Raw genomic sequence first — 22756 nt, 5'->3', positions numbered from 1 at the left:
ATATTCAAATTTTTCGAGATGCACTTATAAGCAAAGCAAAATTCTGATTTATACTTAACATAAATGGCACCCCAATCATGGAATCCCCTGTAATATCAAGTCTTGTAAAAACGACATCATAAAGACATGGAAAAGACATTACAATGCTTTTCAAACCATGAATGCAAAAGGCATATTTTGGCCCATAAGACAGAAGGTTTAAGTCTTTTTGTGTGACATTTACAGCAGGGCAGATTCTCTAGACATGCAGTCATTTCTGTAGATTTGCAGTCAGGTGTGTGTGAGCGTGTGTGTGCGTGTGAGAAAGCGAGGGAAAGCCGTGCTACTGCAGCGTGAAGTACCTGATGAGGCTGGGGTCGGGGTTGTAGGGTGGAGGCGGGGTGCAGTGAGATGCTGACACCATCGTCTGGGCTGAGTGTGCTCCATTCACGTCGCCGTTCGACTGCATGTGGTGGCCGCCCAGCATGTTCGCACCTACAGGAGACATGCATGTAGTTAATATAACAAGGTAGTCGACAAATCCAAACTGAGAGATGTGCTGGGAAGTTTAAGGGTTAAGGATCTTACTCAGAGGGTAAAAGTGGTGCTTCTGACATTTTAATTCACAAACACACACAGTTTACAGTATATTAAACATAGTTTAATCTGTAGGCCAAATAGGAGGAAGGAATTACGAATTGCTTTTTGTTTATTCCTCTCAGTGCACCTTTATACTTATTACCAACGTTGGTACAGTACGAACAATTAATTAAAAGCCACCGCTTTGATTACCTTGTCCACACACATACTGTTGCTCCATAAACTCTCTTAAATCAATGTGGCTGGAAGATAAATATGCTATAAAATCTCCTCGTCTAAAAATTTAAAGTAAATTAAGCTTGCAGTTACAAGTATTACGAATGGTGTCCAAATCAAGCTGGGACTTTTAATTGTGCAAAATAACAGAACATGTTATAAGAGTAAAAAACACCTTAATTTCCTACACTAATGCACTTCTCCTGCACTTATAACTGAAAGGTTTCCTCAGTCTAGAACCATGATCGGACCTGCTTCACGTCGGAAATGCTGGCACTTTCAGGAACTCCTTTAATCGCCCAAGCATGTGAAAATTGCTTGGGGCAAGAATTAATTGCCAGCCAAGTTCCTGTAGCTTCCACAAGCTAGTGACAAGTTATTCATCAACTTTCAAGAATCAGCTGCTGCAGTCAAATACAAGCAATCTCGGCCATTCACAAGTGCACGGCCTTCTTTAAAATGTTTGCACCATTCAAATGTTTTACTGCAGCTAGGACATTCTTCTCTGTACCGTGCTTAAAGTCTTCTGTAAAACGTCAATCAGTGTTATTGCCTCAGTCATGAGAAATTTCCACACAAAGTCCCGGATTGACTTGAACACCTCTGAGTACATTTCTGGACTATTGCTTTTAACTTTTACTCACAGCGCATCAGAAATCCTCTTTTAATAAGAGCTGCTTAAATGCCCTCATGCCTCTTACCCATGTGCACCATGCTGCCAGATGGTCCTGCGTTCTGATGACCCTGATGCGCCACTATCTGGTTGACTGAAGGAAGTTTGCTGATGTTGCCGTGGACCTTGTTCATATTGCTCATCTGTGTTCCATAGGGTGATGGAGAGGTCACATGACCGCTACAAAGAAATAGATGTGTAGGGGTACTCATTCATAATGTGTGTATTTTGTACCTCACTATGATGCCCTTTTGTACATACTGTACTCTGCACAATGGCAATAAAGTTGAATTGAATCTAATTTTAAGTCTATTTGTTATCCTTAGGAAATTGTAAGATAAAACAAGTTCCATTTATCCCCGTACTGTGAATTATATTTACAATATTTAATTATCACCTTATTGAATTATATTCACCTTAACCAGCCAAAAGGAAAAAAAAAAACATTTCTGCTATTACCAGAAACAAAGTGCATTAAAAAATGCAGAGAAACAGATTAAATGTGTGTGTTTGTGGTACTCACTGTCTGTGTAGTAGCTGCTGTTGCTGTTGCCTGTAGGAGTCGACTAACTGTTGGGGCACCAGCTCCACTAACTCTAAACTGTCCTTGATCTTCATCAGGATGTCAAAGTTCTCCCTGCCTCGTACCTGCACAACACCCCCAAACCACCAAAACCATCTTACCAACATCTCTACACACCCAGGTAATCTATTCCACAAAAAACGTGTATGTGTCTACTCACTGGGATGTAGTACATCTCCTCTTCTCCGTGTCTTCTCTTCTTAATGTTGATTGGAGGACCGGAAATGTTGGGAGGTGTCTGTCTGAAATCTGTGCAAGGAAATATAGGTGTTCAGCTAAAGTAACAAGAGTTGTTTTTTGGTTTGAGACATTACATGGTAAGATTTACATTCTTGATTCTGTGAATATAATTAGGTCCAGTCAAATTTCACTGTTGTAATTACAGGCAATGAATTCTGTCACCACCGGGTTACCACTGTCGGGTCTTTGGACAATACCCTACACCCCATACAACCCTACCACTGAGACATGAATGCCATCCAGGGAAAAACTTGTGCCAGATCTTGCGTCTCAAATGAATTAGCCGGACAAAGGGGACAAATCCAAAGAAAAAAATTATGAATGGAAATAATTAAACTAGACAAAACCCAAAAGGTGTTATATACAATTGTTTTTTTTATATTGTCTTATTTATTTATTTTCCAATAACACCAAGTCTAAGTGTTTTATTCCTCTTATATCGACGCATAGTTATGAGTTGGCTGATCAGAATTAAGAATTCAACAGTGCCATGAAATAAATTATTATATTCATTTATAATCAAGGCTAAAATGCAGTTTGATTAAAGAGTGCAAGACTCACTGCGCTTATTAGCATTGCCGTTTTTGGCCACACTCTCATTTAGAGCCTGCTGTTCTCTGAAATGATCCTCATCTGCTTTGCGGTCTCGACCCGGACATGCACATATCCGGCCTTCGAAAGAGCGCCGACCCAGGACCTGACCACTGCAAGGACAGAAAATCATATGATAAACCTTACTAAGATCAGGTTTTTAAAGAATGTTGTTTTTTTCACTTTATCTTAGACAACAAGAAACAGATTGTGGATTAAATAAATGAATCAATAAATCACTAACTCTCTCGTCTCCAGAGTAATAATGATGAGAATAGGTCTGCGGTTCATTCCACCAACACAGCTACTGTTACACATAAAATTGTACAAAATTGTTGTGAATTCTGTCCCCACCTAAGAGAAAAAAATGAAAGAGTGAAAAAGAGAGTAAGTAAGATTATTCTCTTTAATATATCTTTATTACCTTCAGTAGAGTTGTAAGTAGTATTGAAAAACTACATAATGCAATATTTGTTTGAAAGAAAGTCAAGATTTACTTTCTGCCACTAGGGGGCAGCAGAAGCACAAAACAGCATGAGTACATACTATAAATGTCCCTCTGTTCTGATTTTAAAGGTGATCATATGTGTGATCATTTGTGTGAAAAAGCAATCTACCATTCATATATTTCCATAAACAATTCTGTGAAAGTTGTATTTATAAATCTCAATTCTTCTTATCATATCCACCTACTGTGAGCTATCAGATAGCCTTATATGGCCTTTCGTTTCAGGCTTTTAAAGGGGTTGGTAACTTCAACATGTTCAGACTTATTCAGGCAGGAATTAATAGCTATTGATGGAGAAGATATACTGTATCACTGAAAGCACTGTTCAACTCACTGTGTGAATTTGGCTGATAAGTTGTATTTAAACAAAATGTTCGATCAATAATTTCTTATAACATCAGGTCTGATTTTTCATGACCATACTTCAAATTACAGACTTATATGAATGCAGTTGTACTAATATGTTATTGTTTCTATATTAAAGACTTATTCACATAAACATGCATGTTACACACTTTGCTATTGTATATAGTATATGTATAATAAAGGAAAAAGTGTAATTGTTTTTATGGTGATGTTTTGTGCAAGGAAATGCTTATTGCACATTTATAGAAGGAGTCTCCATTGTCACTGCAAGTTGTCCTACCCAATTTATCAGGGTAAAGTTACATGGTCATGTAGAGCTGCATTTATTTATTTATTTATTTATTTATTTATTTTACTTATCAATTAATTAATTAATTAACCACCTCAGCCAGAATAATCATTCTTAGACGTACAGTACGCTCTACCGTAAACCATTTGCACCATTCATATGTTTTACTGTGGCAGGTCTTCTGTAAATAAATTGGTTTAACACCTTTCATCATGGTTTGGCTTGAACACTAATAGTATTTATACTTTCCATATTAAAACCATTTGGTAAAATTAACAGCTTTGGTTGCAATAACAATGCATGACTCCTACTAAATTACTAAATAGATTAAATTCTGCGCCTAAAAGAATTTTATGGATGAAGCCTCGGGCCTAAAGTGGATCTCATGATTAGTCTGAATTACTACTGGTGTTACAGACGGACTGAGAGTATGTAATTACTGGGTTTGTCTCGTCAGATCAAGTTTGCCAAACCACGTAAAAGAATCATGTACTTTAATATAATCGCTGCAGACTTACAAAACATTATTAGAAACCCTTATATAACACATTTAATCATTTAATGTTAATAAGTATTGCACTTGTAGTATGATTGTGGAATTAACCTGTGTTCGATTACTGAAAGTATACATACTGTATGTATGAAGTAAAAGTAGTTTAAACAGACCTGTGGGGCTTCATACGGTACGAGCACACTCTGTCTGCCTGTTACTGGGTCATCCACATACTGACTTAAGTTATTGCCCTCTACTCTTATTAAATGGCTAGCTGGAGCCGATTGACCTGCAGTTGAAAGAAAGAAAGAATGCAATTGGTACTAATACAGCAATTACAATATACAGTACTTATTATTAAGGTTTTAAAGGTTATAGCGGGTAAAAAGTTGTGTAATTACTCTCGTTAAAGTCACGTCCAAGCTCATGGTTCGGGCAGCGCTTTACCACCTCGGTCACATGCTCAGCTTTCTTGTAGATAGGCATGGCTCGTACCACGCTACCGTGCGGAGGAGTCGAGGCAAGCTTCACCTGAATCGGGCAGGTCTTAGCAATCTGGCAGTACAGCTTCTTCAGCAATGGAGAATACTGCAAAAAAATTAATGATAATAATTTTACAGTTATACCATTTGTTTTGAAATTTGTGCGCTGTAATTGATGTTGAAAAATGCAGCAGTTTTTTTTTTTAAGTGCTTTCTGAATAAGACCTACAGACCTACACTGAATTCAAGCATCACTTTCAGGCCTTGCCGATGATCCTGACTTAAATCTAACACACACACACACACAATTATACACACACCACATGTCAGAGCCTGTCTAACACTATAAAGACATCCCAAATATTCATCAGAGAAAATAAAAATCTATCCTTCTTAGAGCAAAGCTGCTTCGTGTGGACTTAAATATGGAAAAGATTCAGATTCAGTGTGGCAGGATGATAAATATGTAAAAAAGATGAACTAGATTAAATGTTGTTGTTGTTGTTGTTGTTGTTGTTACATAACATCCCAAATAAGAGTTTTACCAGGCAATTGTAAATCATTTTTTATAATCAAGTATTAATAAATACTAAAAACCAGCCTTTTACATTCACGCTTGAGTACAGTTGCCTGAACACACTTTTCTCATACTGTAAATCACTGTCTGCATCACTTGGTCTAATTCTCATGACCTCTGAATAGACTGCAGTGTATACATTTATTCAACGGTCATCATCAGTCTCTACAGTATGTAATGCTGTATAATTTTTTTATATCCCAGCAGATGGAAGTGCTTTCAACTTGTGTCAAAATACTTATTCTGAAGAAGTACTGTACATACAGATGTTACGGTTTTGTTTAACGCGCATAGCTTTACAGATTACGTTTGCTTCAGTTGCTTAATTGACCATGAGCAATTATCTGATTGTGTGTAACCTGCATGAAACTGGCTGAAAGTGTTTAAGTCTTAGCCATGGCACACACACATACGCACGCACACACACACACACACACACACACACACACACACTGAGAAGCATAAATCACCCTGTGCAGCTGTGAACAGTAAGAGAAGTCTCAACACGTCCAGTCGTAACACATCCTCTTTTATTCACATCAATTCCAATTGTCTGAGGGGGAATTGATGTTTCACTCGTTAAGAATACACACTGCCAGTTACAGATGTAGAAAGACTGCACATAGATGGATAACTAATAGTTTATGTCTGTATCACTCACTCATTTATCGTCTATACCGCTTTATCCTGTATTCAGGGTCGCGGGGCCTGGAGCCTATCCCAGGAGACTTAGGGCACGAGGCAGGGTACACCCTGGACAGGGTGCCAATCCATCGCAGGGCATACACACACACTCATTCACACACTATGGGCAATTTGGGAACGTTAATTAGCCTAATCTGCATATCTTTGGACAGTGGGAGGAAACCAGAGTACCTGGAGAAAACCCACCAAGCACGGGGAGAACATGCAAACTCCATACACACAGAGACGGGTATCGAGCCTGGCCGGGAATCAAACCCGGACCCTGGAGGTGCAAGGCGACAGTGCTAACCACTTCCTCACCGTGCCACTATATGCCTGTACTGTATATAAGGAATATTGGTTTTCTGTTGGTGTTATCACTTTCACTAGCATTAAGGAGTGACAAGTTTTTTTTTTTTTCTGATGCAGGGAGAAAGTCCTGTAGTTAGTCTCTACTTTGTTGAACTGCATTCAGATAATAATTTACGAGATTTATATTTAGGTCTGCTACAGAACTCATAATGGTTCAAGTGCTCAGTCCACATCTGGACTCCTGCCAAAGAGTGTGTTTTTTTCTGTCATACACCATTCCAAGTGGAACTCCAAAGTCCTCTTTTTCAGAGAGTTTACACATTAACAGATAAGATGCCTCAGCATCCCTGACATACATAAGCAAGCACCACGCTGTGAGCACGAAGTGTTCACAGCATCTCATGAACATTAACAGGAAAAAGGTCCACAGGAAAAAAAAAAAACGAGACAGTGTAAGCAAATGAAGATGGGAACAAGAGAAATTGATAGCGCATCTCAGAAAATGATGTAGTATGATGAGAGGGAATGCGAGCGTTGGACCGGCGCAGGTTCGGGCAGGCTCTTCGGCCCGGGTGATAATGATGCGTCTGACGGCCCGATGGGCGTGTTACAGCATGCTGTCTGTGAATTCATTCAATTCTCCTAACACCAGTGTTTCCCAACCCTGCACATGGAGTTCCCCGTACAGGCTACACTTTAGCAGTCTCTGTTTTAACACATAAGTTTTTAACCTCATGAAGAACTTGTTAACGAGTTGTGAGATAAAAAAGAAATACTATTTAGGTATATAGATATAATTGCCTGGATGAACACCTGATCCGGGTTGGGTATTAGTATTTAAAATCTACGCTCCATTAACCACTCTTAGTATATTCTTACAAGCTTACAAGCCTTGAGCCTCGATTTAGAAACAAAGGTCAGAAAATGAAATCGAACTATAAACCTGAATTCACTGATCCTCGGAGTCATGTGACATTCTTTACACAATTTGCACCATGCGTAAAAAAAGTCACTTGTACTTTCAACCGTATTTCTACCTCACCTGTCATCCTTTAGATGCTCTTATACAAAGACGAGAGAGTCTCGGCATGTCCTGACCCATACGGCGCAGCTCCTCCTGGGGTAAGGCTTAAAGGCACAGCTGATTTCCATATATTTAAGGATGCTGATTGTTTCTGGATCTCATGGATAGGAGGCACGTTAAAACATGTACCTAGCTATGTTGAGCAACAGTTGTTTTTCAGCGATTAAGATAAAATAAAATAGAAAACTCCTAATAATTAGTAATTAGTCTCAGAAAGTAACCTTAGGTGATGTTAAGTATTAAAAATATTTTTTCAAATGCCTGATTTTGAATTTATATTAAAGGTGTCCTGAGTAATATCATAAATTACATCTGATCACTTCTGTTTCTTAATTGGCTTGTTACATAATAGAATTAATTATTTCCAGTTACTTTACCAGACGCACAATGTAAAAATTATTATTGTTGTATATTATTGTTATAGTTGTGGAAAACCATACGGATAAATTTAATGTTATTAAAAAAAATTTAATACATGCTATATGTGAAACAATTATGATAAGGCGTGTTGGGTGGAAGGATGCTGCTGGGCGTGGGGCGTGTTCGGACCCGTTGTCTGAGTAGAAGCGTAATGGCTGGGAAAAGCGGCTTCGAACACGCTAAAAAGCAAGACGTGCTCAGACTTGTCCCATGTACATGCCAACAATAATAATAAAAAAAAAAGTGTTGGGGTCTTTACGGGAAAAGCTGGGGTGTTAGAACTCATTTTCATCCCTTATGACACCTCATGCTTTGAGCCTCTGGAATGTATGTTTGAAGCAAAGCTCTTATTTGAGCAACCTCAAACTCATCTCCGATCCTGATGCATAAAATTGCGGTTATGATTCAAGCCGTGATATCATGATATTACAGGAGCCCTGCAGAACTGCCTGGAGCCAGCAGGCACAACAGGACATGCTTCCAGGAACGGATCAAAAGTAGGTTTGATGAGTAAGAAAGTGTATACAGTGAAAGGATAACATTCACAGATTTAACAACTTTATCATCTCTGTGAGGGTGTTAGAATGACACATGTGCCACACAAATAAACATTTGTTGTCCGGGCATTGTTCAAATAAAAGGAGAATAAAAGATAGGGAAATCTAGCTATTAGTTCTACGTGTATAAAAATCGTTCAAGTCAAACTGAGACTTTGATGAAATTTGTCATACGTAAAGGCATAAAGCCACTAACTTTTTAAAGAAGACTTTGAGCACAGTACTGTGATCAGAAGGCTGTATGTTCGTGAATGACGACCCCAGCCAAGCTTACTGTACTTGGAGCCCACTGCAGTCATTCCCGTGAACAATCAACAAATGGAACGCTCTCAGGAAAAAAAAATGGCCTGGCTTGATTATCAATGTTGTTCTGTTTTTGCAGGGCAAGTCACAGCCTCATACTGCCCACCACATCATTTGCATATTAGAAGAACTTGGCTGAATTATTGAGACATCCCCTGAACATTGAGATCGCTCCAAGTCATTTCCACATGTTTGGGCCATTAAGGGAGTTCCTGGGAGAACAGTGAAGCAGGCAGGCTGATCATGGCTCCGGCATACTGAGAAAACTTTCTACCTTGATGGTATCCATGCACTAAGGCAACACTGGGATAAGTGCATTATTGTAGCAGAGGATTATATAGAGAAATAAAGAAAGTCTTTACTTTTATAACAGTTTCTGTTGAAAAAAAAACAAACAGTAATTTGGTTTCTTACATCCTCCACTCTAAGCAGCTCGACTACCGGCTGACAGTTGTGCTGTTGTGAAGTCAGCTTTACCTAAAAAACTACCTGTCCAGCTCTCTCCTGTCTACATCTGTAAACTCAGCTCAAACAGATCAGCCTCCAAAGCCTTAACTTTCATGCTAATACCACGATAACACCACTGCACTTGTCGTCTCATAGATCGGCAACTAGTCAAAACAAGTCTCTGTTATAGCTTAGTGCAGCTGAACCCCAGAGCTTCCAGTGTTAAACTAAACACTTGTTCTATATACATCAAATGCTGCACATTACTGGAAAACTGTTCTTAAAGTTGATTAATATCTTGCTCTTTGGTTCTCAGGAGCTAATAGCAAAAGTTAATCATTGTCTAAGATTGCTGATTTTTTTTTCTCCTATTCCTTATCACTTTAACCACTCTAGCAATAACATCAAAACAGCACACAACCACTCACCTCTCATACTGTGTTTCCTGTGGAGGCTTCTTTAAAGCTCCATACAATAGCTTAACCCTAGAGGATGGCTTTTAGATGTAGTGGTGCATGAAAAATCATGCAGACCGCAGTCAAAGTGCCACTACCTCTCTCCTGGATGCACCTCGTGGCGATGTATACTCCGCAGTGGTACCTTTTAACCCCTCACCTTGCCTCTGCTGATGTGTCACTCACTTCTCCTGTAGTAATCCCGATAGTAATCCCAGATAACAACAACCTGCCAGGCTTTGTCTCCAACCTGGGAAATCCCTGAATTAGAGCGTCGACGCTGCATTCCACACAGCTTGGCCATAATCCTTACCAATTTTACTCTCTTCATCTAAAAGCTTAAGTGAAGGGTCTTGTAGATCAGAAAGAAGGTAGAAGAGCTCTTTACCAGAACTGGCACTATAGTAAACAGATGCACTTAATCAATGTGTTTGATACATATTGATTGCAGAAAAATTATAAATTTAAATATGCAATTAATGTACAATGCTTATTTGTTACGTATTTAAGGACCATGCTATTGGAACAGTGCATTGGTTCATGCTAAAACACCAGAAATCGCACTGCAAAGTTGGATATCGAACATTTTTTGGCAGGGCTGATAATGAGACAAATTCTCAGTCTGTCAAACTTTATATGAATTTAATTTCATGCGTTAATATCTATCTATCTATCTATCTATCTATCTATTTATCTATCTATCTATTTACAGTATCAATATATATATATATATACTTAAGTTATCAATTCAGAGGTTGAGTTGGTTGAATCAGTCTTGATAGATTATTGGCTGAGTGGTTAAGGGTTTTAAGTTACAGATCAGAAATCCCAACAGCACCAAGCTCCTTAAGCAAAGACCCTTAATGTTCCGTTAACCTGTTGTGTCCTGAATCGTTTGTACATTCTTTCTAACATCTTCAGCCTAAGGAGCAAATGCCCCAAATGTAAATATTACAGTATTTTGCTGTAAAAAAATATTTACTTTACAACACTGTGTGCTACCTGTAAGGTTTTACAGCACATCACCTACATAGTGAATACCAACAGACATAGAGTAGCAATAACTTAGTATGGGTAAGAAAATACATTTTCTTGTTTGATGGCAACAAAACTAAAAAGTGTTCTCTTTTATGCAGAAGCAGGGTCTTAAATATATCCATATAACAACAAACTTCTTACTGGTTCAAATGAGTTCTCACACACACCTACACAACCAACAATGGAAATTCTTACTGATGAAGAAATAAATGAGTAAGTTTTTCTAGACAAGCTACAACTAGTGTGCTTGAATATTTTCAAGATTTGACATCGGAAGAAATTTATTTTTAAACAATTATCATTTTATAACAAGAAACCACTACTTTAGTAATATCTTAGGACTAGATTGAAGTTAATACAAAATATGCCAACAGAATCCTCATAAATAAATTAACCATAAAAGTCCTTGAAACATCTGTCGATGAAAAACCAATGAAACCTTTGTACATAGATTTTTTTTTTTTTAATTATGCATGTAAATGGACTGTAAAAAGTAGACCCTCATATCTAACAGCATGCGGCAAATTCAAAATAACTGTGTTATACAGACAAAAGTAAAATATTTTCTATACAACTATGAATATAATTTCTATATTAATAATTCTGTATATTAGCACGGTTGATTTAAAAAAAAAGTTTTATGACATTGATAAAGAGACAACTCACAACTATATATTACTAAAAGCTTACTATAGACTAGAGAAACATTTATTATGTCGTAGATGACAAGCTTGTTTCTTTTTTTGCCAGCTCGTGTTCTAGCTTTGCCTTGTAAAACAACAAAGTAATAATAGCTCATCTTTTCACAGCAAGACATTTAACATTGTTCTCCTCGCGAGTACTGCCTGCAGCTAACCCAAAACCAAGCATGTCCGTTTTCTCCCTTCAGTTAAGTGAGCGAGCTGCCTTTTCTACACATTAGATCATGTGTGTGTGTGTGTGTGTGTGTGTATAACGGTTTAGTCATGACTGTCTAGAATAGAGTCCATGCAATAAGAAGATGCACCAAAAGCATCTTGCACCTAAAAATAATTTAAGAATAATTTAAGAAATTACAAGCCACTTTATTTTTAAGAGTAAACATGATTTCTCTACACATGCCTCACCTGCTCAGTCAAGAATGTAATGGTTAATAAAATTACCTAAAGTAGGTGTTGTTATGCATTGTTGCTGGTGTACATAGAATAATATAACATATAGTGGTGTCCAAAAGTATATGACAACATATGGCATGTATTATATGCCATATGTATTCGCCCATTAGTTCTAGCCTATCTGGCTGACGAGTTGGGCTAAATGTGTAAAAAAAAAAAAAAAAAAAAAGTAATCAACTTAATCCTTAAAAGTAATCAAGTAACAATAGTAATCAACTTCTGGAGTCATGGCATCGGTCATCAAAACCAAATAGAAAATTGTTGGATGATGGTGAAGAAGGCAGTAACAGTCAAGAAACTCAAGCAAATGTCAAGCAATCAAGCAGCCATGGATCAAGCGGGTGACACTTTGACTCTATGCCCTGCCAGATCTGGCATTTTAAAGAACATAGAACTTTATACTAAATATTGATTACTGAATAACAATTTTACTTTGTAAAATAACTAATTATTCTTATAATCTTGATTGGCATTATTAAAAAAAAATCCAAGAATGTCAATAAACATTAAAACACTTTTGCCTCAATACATTTGACTGCCACTTTAGATATATACTTATATATTATATATACTTATATATTATATATACTTATACAAAAATATCCCGAAATCATGGTAGCTAAAAAAAATTCATGATGCATAATATATGACATGAAATTCAGATTAGTTTCCAAAAAGTCCCCAAACACTAAATTATTTTTATTTAAAAAAATGCACTGATATTAAACAAAAAATTATGAAACAATTATTTGACCTCTATACCCTATTCTTCTCATCTTTATTTCAACCCTTTATAAATAAGGCTCAAAAGGAATTTAAACCAAATATAATGGATTTATTTATGCTTATAATAAATTTATATATTTTATTTAATAAAGCCCACATGCTGAAGTATGTGACATAAATCACAACAGATGCACGAAATGGAAACACAATATTCAAAATCAAATGCAATCCCCTAACAGAAAAAAAAAGTATAGCTGTCTTCAAATCAGTTGAACTTAATAATAAAAAAAGAGAGAGGGAGAAATACATTGAAAAGACAAGGTACACATCTCAGCCACGTTTTCTGTTGTTGTTGTTGTTGTTGTTGTTTTTTGCGCAGGAATGTTTCGAGTATAACCCGGCTATGAGAATGTTTTGGATTGTCCGATAAAGGTTCAACTGCATTTAGGCAAATTCACAAGAACTGTACCGTTCACATAAAAACATTAGGCTTTTGTAAGACATGGTTATATTAAGTGATATTTACTTAACCAGCTTTTTTTTCTGGTCAAATTGAACGTCTTGCTCCCTCAAGACAATAAGTGAAGCTTTGTCTGTTTAGCAATCACAGGCCTGGAGGTTTCACCATGCCGTCCCACAAGAACAGAGCTCTGTAGAACACTGTATTTTTTTCTACACATTAATGTTCCGCAGTGGAATGTTTTCAACAAGCTTACCGGACCAAACGTTATCTCATAAACCATGATATTACTACAATGATTCTGAACAACAGGACATTTTCAGACATGAATGAGAGGTGACACTCTGGCCTGAACGATGGCCACCTCAGTCATCATGTTACAGCTCCACACTTAGCGAATGAACAGACCTCATGCTTGAGTTATTCTAACAAACAGTCTAAAAGCCAGTGTGAGTGAGCGAGAGGCAGGACCAAAGCTTTAGGTTTTGTAGAACGGGGTCACAGGGTCAACTGCATGACAGACATTGCTGACACTTTTTGTTGTAGTGATGTTGGGCAAAACAGAGACGTTTCTGATTTCAAGCTTCTCAGTCTAAAGTCATTGTAATTGGAATTCCGGTTTGTTTTGGATACACTGCCTGTTAAACAGTCTAATGGTATACAATTTCTCAAAATATGCTAAATTACATTTTCTAAGAATACCTGCAGGAGTTACTAAAACTGACAAGAGTTGATCAGGGAAAAGATCCAAGAACTAATTTAGGGAGAAGAAAAGAGAATAAGGATGAATAAAAAGAAAAAAGTACAAAAGTCCACCAGTTGTGTTCCACTCACCGTCCAGGTGGCTGACTTGGCAGTGCTGGACTGCTGGAAGGTGACCTCAAAGCCGTGCGGCCCAGGGTAGTCTGTGTTGGAAGGGATGGCCGGGGCCGGAGACATGGCCTCGAAGGTGGAGTTGGGCTGCGAGTAGGACGACGGTGTGGGCACGTTGGAGGCGGTCTCGGAGCTGTAGGGGCTGGTGGACGCCGCACGGTTCCCCAATCCCTGCTCCATACTGCTGCTCAGCAAGCTATACTGAGACTAAGTCGAGAGAGAGAAAGAGAGAGAGAGAGAAAAAAGGAGGGATAGACAGGTAAGCTAGCAGGAAGGAGGGAAGAAGACAAGCTACAGGTAAACTTTGGAGGGAGGGACGGTGAGAGGAAGTCAAACAACACAGGTAAAGACGAGCAGACGGGAGGAGGGAAAAGAAAAAGACGTGAGGTGTTTCGAAGGAGCTCCGGTTACACTGTGGTGAGATTTAGAAGTCGCAGAATTCGTGCCTCCCCTTAGGTGCGGGGGTTGTAAAACACAAGCCTAATCTTTCAGACATCTAATTGCCCTGCATACCCCTCCATCATGGATACACACATGCACACATCACACAGCCACCCCTAATAAATTACTAAAGTAAAAGAATCTGGTTGGCAAAGGATCTTAGGAGGAACAGCTGCTAACATGAGTAGTAGCTCAGGATGCACAGATTACAGGTAATAGACCCCTCGTTAGGTTTGCTAGCTTTTAGTGTTATGATAGCTATAATTGCAAAGTCCCTTCAGGGATAGTGTTACCCATCAGCATACATCATAACCAATGTTTGTCCACTAATATATTTTTACACACATTGTAAAGTAGTATAACAAGACATCCTTGATCAAACGCTAGCAATGACTGGAATAATCACCCTCATCCGAGCAAAACATTAGAATTTAATTTCAGATTTAATTTCACAGAAATGAAAAGCATGATGGGAAATATTGCTCTCATTAAGCTATAGACCAATCAGAAGCTCTAAATAAGCTCACACACACAGACCCAAGGGCCTTTACCTTCTTTTTCACATAGTACATTGTCCAAGTTTGTCGAACGCTGGTTCTTGAGTTAATCTCTAACTACTTCCAGTACAAGGATGCACGCGGTTCAGTCACAAAGGCCAGCGTATATCCTCCTCACACACTCTCCAGACACCATGAGCTCTCCATTCTCACATCTGTCTCGGTATTTCTTTGGCGACAGTTCTGCCCAGAGCAACTCTCCCGAGTTGTGACCCTTGTGGCTACCAGCCCTGGGAGTGAGTGATTCGGGGGGACGGAGTGAAGGAAGGCAAGTGCTGTCCTAATTATGGCATGCCCTCAGCTAGACGACAACAGAGGTGCAAGTACATACTTGCAGGAAAACACCTCGCGCAAGTCCAGGCTGCAGCAAATCTACCTGTCTGACACACTCCCAGTGAGAGAGAGAGAGAGAGAGAGAGAGAGCAAAGGATTCTAGAGCAATTGCTAAAAAAATTTGCAGTATTGCAAAAATTATGTACCATCAATGTACTAATCATATGCGTTATTGCAAATACTTGCTCATGAATGCAATCAAAGTCAACGACCCAATCATGTAGAACAAGCACAATGCATGAAATCATGCAGATATATCAAATATCAGAATGGTGATCTTAACAAAGCAGACTGGTTTCAGAATACTGATGTTCACCTGGAGTGTCCGCATACACGCACATACACACACACACAAAAAATATTACAAAAAATAACGCAGAATAAACAACACATGAAACCCTTGAGGAGGATGGGCTACAGCAGAAGAAAACCACACCGGGTTCCTCTTCCATCAGCCAAGAACAGGAACCCGTGGCTACATTGGGTACAAGTTCAAGTAGATGACTGAACATTGGAAAAATGTCACATCAACGGGTCTTTTTTTTTTTTTTTTGCAAATCTTCAGGTTAGATAATAAAGTGGACGAAAATGTTTGTCATGCCAAAATATATATATTCTATTATTGTAAAAAACTAGTACAGATATTTCATTTTTACTTTTATATATCTTGTCTTTACGTTTTTTTCCCATGAGGATGTTTACAAGAAAAAAGGAATATCCAGATTGAAATTATAAAGTTATAAAATTACAAAGAGTAAAAGTGTCATCATGGTTCTAACATGGCATGTCGGTAAGAATATGACTCTAATTATCCTTTTGCCTTAAGACTATTTTTACCAAGTATGTATATAAACCTTTTACTAGACAGCAATGAGAAATTAAGAGGCTTACAGAGATAAGCTTAATGTCTCCAGGGCCTTTTAGTCTTTAGTGTATTTGTTTTGTCTGTCTCTCTTTCTCTCACACTCACACACACACACACACATGGGGAGGGGTTTCAACTGTTTTTAAAATCTTTAACATGTTAATTGCCTTAAAGCCTTTCAATGCCTTACAGTCACTTTTCCATGTTGTTCCCTAAAATAGTGCTTTCAATTGTTTTGGTTCCCCCTTGTAACCGGGGGGCTTTCCACACAGGTGTGGAGTCAAAGCTGCACTGTCAGCTCTCAGAACGTTTAACGTGAAGAGAGTCTTTTGAGGCTGCTCTCCAACACTTACACACGCGCTCAGGTAAACCTCATTACAACGCTGGAACATGTCGTTCAACATGTCGAAACAGGACAAAAACAAAGACGCTCCTTTGCACAACTCCATGCACAACTCTATACGCGTGCGATCTAAGCATTCTTTCTGAGCTAATGGATTATGGATAGGAGTAACACATGCACACCCATTCAGCATCTCTCTCGCCCTATCTCTGTCTCTCACTCTCAGACAGACATTCTTTTACAGCTCTCTGAGTCTGAGCGGACAGACAGGCAGACATCAAGTGTATAAAGTAAAGCTCGACACCACTGTTAACATTAAAACTATAACTGGCAATGCTTTACATTGGATTTTTACCTAACATTATCTACTAATGTTAAGCTGTTATATTTTACATTCGAATCCAACTACTCTACAAAAAACCTGCAACCCTCAAACTAGGGTTATATAATACACGTATCATAATGTATAAAGATTTGCTAACTGTCTGTAAAACAAGGGGAAAATTCAACACTTAATATGATATATTTTAATATTTTAAAATATATTTTAATATTTTTAATAACAGTATTGAATAAGTTTAAACCTTCAACCATATATTGCCATTTCCTTTCTTTTAGATCTTGTTAAATTGTATTGCAACATAAAGTATCATGATATTCTTATTATTTTATTATATCTAGAGTCGGATCTAAACATCTAAGGAAACTTAGAATTTATTTTCATTTACAACTAAACAGAAAGTTTAAGAATTTTCTAAATGCAATGTGCAACATCTTCATAATACTGATTCAGTATTCAAGATGTTGCACAATTTTCAGGTCGCTTTTTAAATACAAGCACAAGTGTAATATTGACCGTGTTCATCACATTGTACAAACAGCCTGATTTTCTGAGAGTTTTATCACTTCTGTGGAAGCACATGTTCAGACAGCATGCTGAAGGATTTGTTTAAAAATGGATCAGACGGTTTCAGGGAAACTTGTGCAGTCTGTGCCAACTCAGGTGCACAAAAGAGGACGTACCAAACACCAAATAACTCTAAATTTCATGTGAACGTTTCTGAAAATCCACTTTTCACAAGTTGTTTTACCTGCATGTCACTTTATATAGAATAAAACAGTATTGTACTTTCGTCCAGTAGTGCTCGTGGACAGTGTAGATGAACTGAATTCTCCTAGTCCCTGCCATTTCATTTCACTTCTCACCATGCTAACATTAAACTCAACCAGATTATAATTTTGTCACACACTACTAACATTATTTCAACAAGAAGCAAGTGAAAGTGAGAGGAAAATCAAAGTTTTATTACTCAGACCAGGCAGTCCTGAGTAAGTGTCGGTTGTGGAGGTGTTTGATTCCCAGCCATGTGCACATCTATTCACAGCATGTTATCATCTTTTCATTCTGTTGAAGTTCAAGATAAAGATGATGAAAAGGATGGCGTGTGGAGATGATGGAAACCGATATGTTCAGCATGACATAATGCTGCACCTCTTTAAAGCGTGCTCAGACACATCTTTACTTGTTGAACTACAGGGAGCTAAGAGAACGTGTGCGAAAGTGCAAAAACATTGCCCTCTACTGCACAGGTAGTGTAGTGCACTGAGTCAGTGATATAGTTACTGCATCATATTTAGGCAGAGCATCATTGGTAACTTAGGTGTGTGTATGTAAAAAAAAAAAAGTCCTTTTATATAGGGCCTTTTTTCAATATTCAGCGTCAGGCCTGACTTGCTGATTATCATCACTCGCTATTGTTTTCAACTGATGCAAATTCAAATTTAATCCTCAAACGATGTAAGAAGTATTAAATATTCTCTTGTCTTTGACAGAATATACGCTTTAAATATCACTGGATCAAACTCCACAACATAATTAATTCACAGATCTTTGCAGGTGCATCAACAGGTCCTGAAAGGCATGGCACATAGTGATCTTCCTTTGAAAACAAATGCTACCTCTGCTGTATAATCTCAGTGAAATATAAGCATTAGCTTTGCTTCAGCTCCCCAGTGTCACTTTAGCTTCTGGGAATTTGAAAGTAAACACATAATACTTACAACAAAAACCAACTCGCCTGCGAAATTCATTTCATCTTATTTTCACCTATTTCTAACCTCGAACTTGTCATATAAGTACTTTCTGGACCAGATTCCAACAAAAAATTGTCATTATGGCCTCAAAATTTCTTTAAGATTAATCAGAACATTAGCCCACATCTCTCTATATAAAAGCTCTTACAAAAAGTTTTACACTTTTTTTTCTCCTGACCTTCTCTTTTAAATAGACCAGACTACAGTAAGGTAATGCTATAGAAGAATGTAGCTCACCTACCGTGCTGTATTGATGAGCAGGGTCACCTGCGCACAGCATTGTAGCGCTCCCGTAGGGTGGGTGGCCGTCAAGGCGCACTCTCTCACCCGGCTGGTCATGTGACCTCGCACATACAGGTGAGCGTGATAAGAACCGGACGCTTCCCCTGAGCACCGAACTGTGTGTCTGCTGAACTCCGGCGGCTCTGTATGTGCCAGAGTGTAGAGGACAAGTGCGAGGACGGATACTTGTCTATATTCCTCCAGCCGTCACGGCCCTGTCAACTTCTAGCTGCAGCTAACAACAAATCTTGGACCTCCCACTTTTTTGGCCTCATGACTATTTATTACCCGAAAGGGCAGGCCTAGACTTGCCCGCTGATGGATCGGACGATACCAATGTTGTTTAGAAGGGGACAGGTATGAGAGCATATGAAATGAGTGTTTATGATGAGGACTAGACTGTTGCATTGTTCGCACGAAAAACAATAAAGAAATGCATTAAATCAGATGCCAAACTGTTTTTCCCGTACAGTTGTGGTAATACACAATGCTGGACTAACTATTGGAAAAAAACGACACAACCAGTGCAAAGTACGCATTTATAAAAGAAACTTTTTACATCGACCTACAACAAATGATCTACTACGTGACTATTAAAAATGAATGCATAACAATTTCATAAAGTTCGGTCATATATTCCTTTAAACTTCCCTGCAATGTATTTATCATATTTATCATTTATCAACAAAAAAACCCTAAAATTGATGCATCTGCATAAAGCCATTTAAAAAAAGCCTAAACACTACACACTTAGCTGCGAGATAATCAGGTCACGTCAATGTCTTGTGGTACGATTGGTAAAATACAAGTCCTCGAAAGCATCTATGCAAACATCACTTCATCACTTAACTACCCCCTCCTTCTCCAGCAATTACCCCCCAAACACCCCCCTCCCCCTCAGCACGTGTGCCCCAGATGGAAGGGAGCAGCAGGTGTCATGTTCTTGGCTTGGTTTTCCCTCTAATTAAGCTATTTTGCCCTCCCACTTTAAATCCCAGGCCATAGCTGGGCCTGCTGTGGAGAGGGAAAACATAGCGGAGAAGAGGGAAAGCAGGCAGTGAGGAGGGAATCTGTACCGATGTGGAGGGAAAAGAAACCTGGCTTGGGATAGTAGCAGAAACAAAGACCTTGTATAGAGCTTTCAGCAAAGTAGACACTTTGAAAGACAAAAGTTCAAAGTACTTTTAAATGTGGTTTCTAAAATGTTGCCACATTTAATGTAGATTATAAATGAAGCTAAAAGGCTCTATATCTGGATTGTTGTTAGACATAATTGCAAAGGTTTTGGTATAGTATATACAGTATTATATATCCATACTATACTTTAGCATAACGCTGGTAGAAAAGGTGTAAAAATAAAGAATTTATCCAGATAAACGGGATCTTTTAGATAAATGTCTATAAATAATAATGCATGCAACACGCAAACTTTTTGTACTACGTGCAATGATGTATTTATATATATTCACCTATTTTATTCACATTTAGCAATACACATTAAGAATCACATTTAATTCTTAATATCGAGCCATATATGCTAGGTTAAACTAACAAAAAGGACATTTAACTCATGAAGTATTTTCCATGATGAATTTTCAGTGATTTCTTTTTTTTATTTTAATAATAAAAAATCCCATCCTGCCATTATCTTTTTAAATTATTGCTGTTATTAGATTATTTAGCAGGTCATATATATAAATTGTGTTTACTCCAGACCTCAAGTAAGGTCTGGAGTAAACCAGTTAAATAGCCTAATAAAAGCTTCATGACACTAATAAAAAATAATAAATATATTTTCTATTTATTGTACATTATTTAAATAATGTTCATGGAATAAATACGTACTGAGAGAATAGTTGAAATTATTTTACACTTAAAATGAAAGCAATAAATAAATAAGGATCCTTGTTATATAGTATGCTATACTGTACATCAAGAAGCTAGTCCTGATTCTAACAAAAAATACAAGTGTCTTTTCACACAGCTAATGATTTTACTATATCGAAAAATATATATAAAAACATTGGTCTGGTTGTGTATTCTGAAGGATTTGGTACTAAGTCAGAAATTCACAGCTTATACGCAAATAAAAGTTACAGCCCTATTTATACCCACTACTGTAACCACAACCATCATCTATCACTTGATCACTGGCAGTGTAAGAAAATATATTACGTGTAACTGTAACATAAGCAGTAAAAAGCTAAAGAAAGTTTGTTTGACTTTTTTTTTTTTTTGCTCACCATGACGTTGTCATTCAGGTCTCTCATCTGGTAGACATCCATACACACTTCGGCCCGGTTGTTAGGCATGGTGCTAGAAGAACCCCTCTCTGGATGACTGGTCTGAGGGAGCTCGAAATATGTGCTGTCTGGTTCCCTACGAAGTAATATCACATGCTCAGTGAATAATCAGAAAGTATTCCCAAGAGGAGACTACAAGTACTGTGTACTGTACAGTCATGTAAAAAAAATAAAGGTTTTTGGACACAAATTACATCAGCATTACTGCTTTGTCCTAATAATATAAATAATACAATATATTTATTGTAATGTAAAATGGCTTTAAATGAATAGGGAACTTACAGGCTGCTCCACAGGTGCTCAAACGTTGTACCCTCATCATTGGTGGAGGACTGGGACATCTTGGACATTGGGTGCTCCACCGTGGGGTAGATTACTCTAAAGAGCATATACAATGTAAGTGCAATTCATTTCCTAATTTTATCAGAGCTACTGTTTTTACTATTAAGACAACATTATACTGAAGAAATTTCCACAGTGTATTTATTACACCATGAGCTTTTTCTCCATCTCATGTGTTCATTTTTAATCATTCGATTTAAAAATAACAATGCCACTACCATATGGGACATTTTTTCCCAATATTGTCCCATTATAATTCATGAATAAGAGCCAATGTTGGAAACGAATGGGCTGGACTGCCTTTAGCACAACAGTGATTTCATTTGAAAGCAATTTCCACCCAGGCTCCCAGTGCTGCATCTCTCGTCTAAATCCCAGCAGGTTTTCAGGCTGGGTGTGCAGATTCAGAATCAAGGTGCTGAGTTTGGCAGGCCTGGACCTGCCTGGCATCGTCCCGATGGGCCAATGGGCCACGTGGTGCAGGACACACTTCCTTCCTCCCTACTCCTCTCTACTCAGAGAGATAGAAACATGGCAAGACATCATCCTCTGATCAGAAGACACTCCTAACAAAGATAGACAAAAAAACAGTGGACTTTTGCTGGTCTTCATCTAGCATAGTTTTGACTCGGTTTCCCTTTCTCGTAGCCTCATGAGACACCACAGTCCTCATATGAGGATGTAACATATTTTTTCCAATGCATTGTGTGTATATATATTTCAGATCATCGTACAAGGACCTTTGGGAATCACTTTTTGGGTAAACTGTATCCTGTTTAAAAGACTTTAATAAAGTTCAATAGTTATTAAGTGCTAATGAACACAAACAGTGAAAACAAATGACAGGGCATTAGATTTTGGTGTTGAGGATGGTAACTGAAAGGGAAAGTGTTCAGTGTAGTGCTCCCTTTACTATTTAACAGTCATCTATATTTAAACTCTGACTGGACATGCTAGAGAGGAAAATTGAAGCCATTAATAAGATCGACTTCTAGAAGCACAACAAATTAAAATTATTAAAACAAATACAGAAATAAATAAAGTTCATTAATATTGTTAGCATTATTATTATTATTATTATTATCA

At 37.9% G+C, this 22756-nt stretch overlaps 1 protein-coding gene across 3 annotated transcripts in view; it reads right to left on the bottom strand.

Annotated features, from left to right (window-relative positions):
* tp73 (tumor protein p73) overlaps window positions 1–22756 on the bottom strand; it is a 32969-nt gene that overhangs the window by 4562 nt on the left and 5651 nt on the right. For 2 of the 3 annotated variants that reach the window (XM_053503411.1, XM_053503413.1), the window contains exons 2-12: window positions 21611–21706; window positions 21269–21404; window positions 14072–14317; window positions 4940–5126; window positions 4712–4827; window positions 3127–3236; window positions 2853–2995; window positions 2212–2300; window positions 1992–2116; window positions 1497–1648; window positions 342–474 (exon numbers count right to left, since the gene is read on the bottom strand). In XM_053503411.1, the coding sequence (XP_053359386.1) occupies window positions 342–474; window positions 1497–1648; window positions 1992–2116; window positions 2212–2300; window positions 2853–2995; window positions 3127–3236; window positions 4712–4827; window positions 4940–5126; window positions 14072–14317; window positions 21269–21404; window positions 21611–21706 (1533 nt within the window). Of the gene's footprint in view, window positions 1–341; window positions 475–1496; window positions 1649–1991; window positions 2117–2211; window positions 2301–2852; window positions 2996–3126; window positions 3237–4711; window positions 4828–4939; window positions 5127–14071; window positions 14318–15102; window positions 15190–21268; window positions 21405–21610; window positions 21707–22756 lie in introns of those variants that run through there. The other variant, XM_053503412.1, reaches the window with a different exon arrangement.

This window comes from Clarias gariepinus, chromosome 9 (assembly GCF_024256425.1).
Source record: "Clarias gariepinus isolate MV-2021 ecotype Netherlands chromosome 9, CGAR_prim_01v2, whole genome shotgun sequence".
Lineage (NCBI taxonomy): Eukaryota > Metazoa > Chordata > Actinopteri > Siluriformes > Clariidae > Clarias > Clarias gariepinus.
The sequence above is the reverse complement of the archived record's forward strand: the minus strand, read 5'-3'. Positions and strand labels throughout refer to the sequence as shown.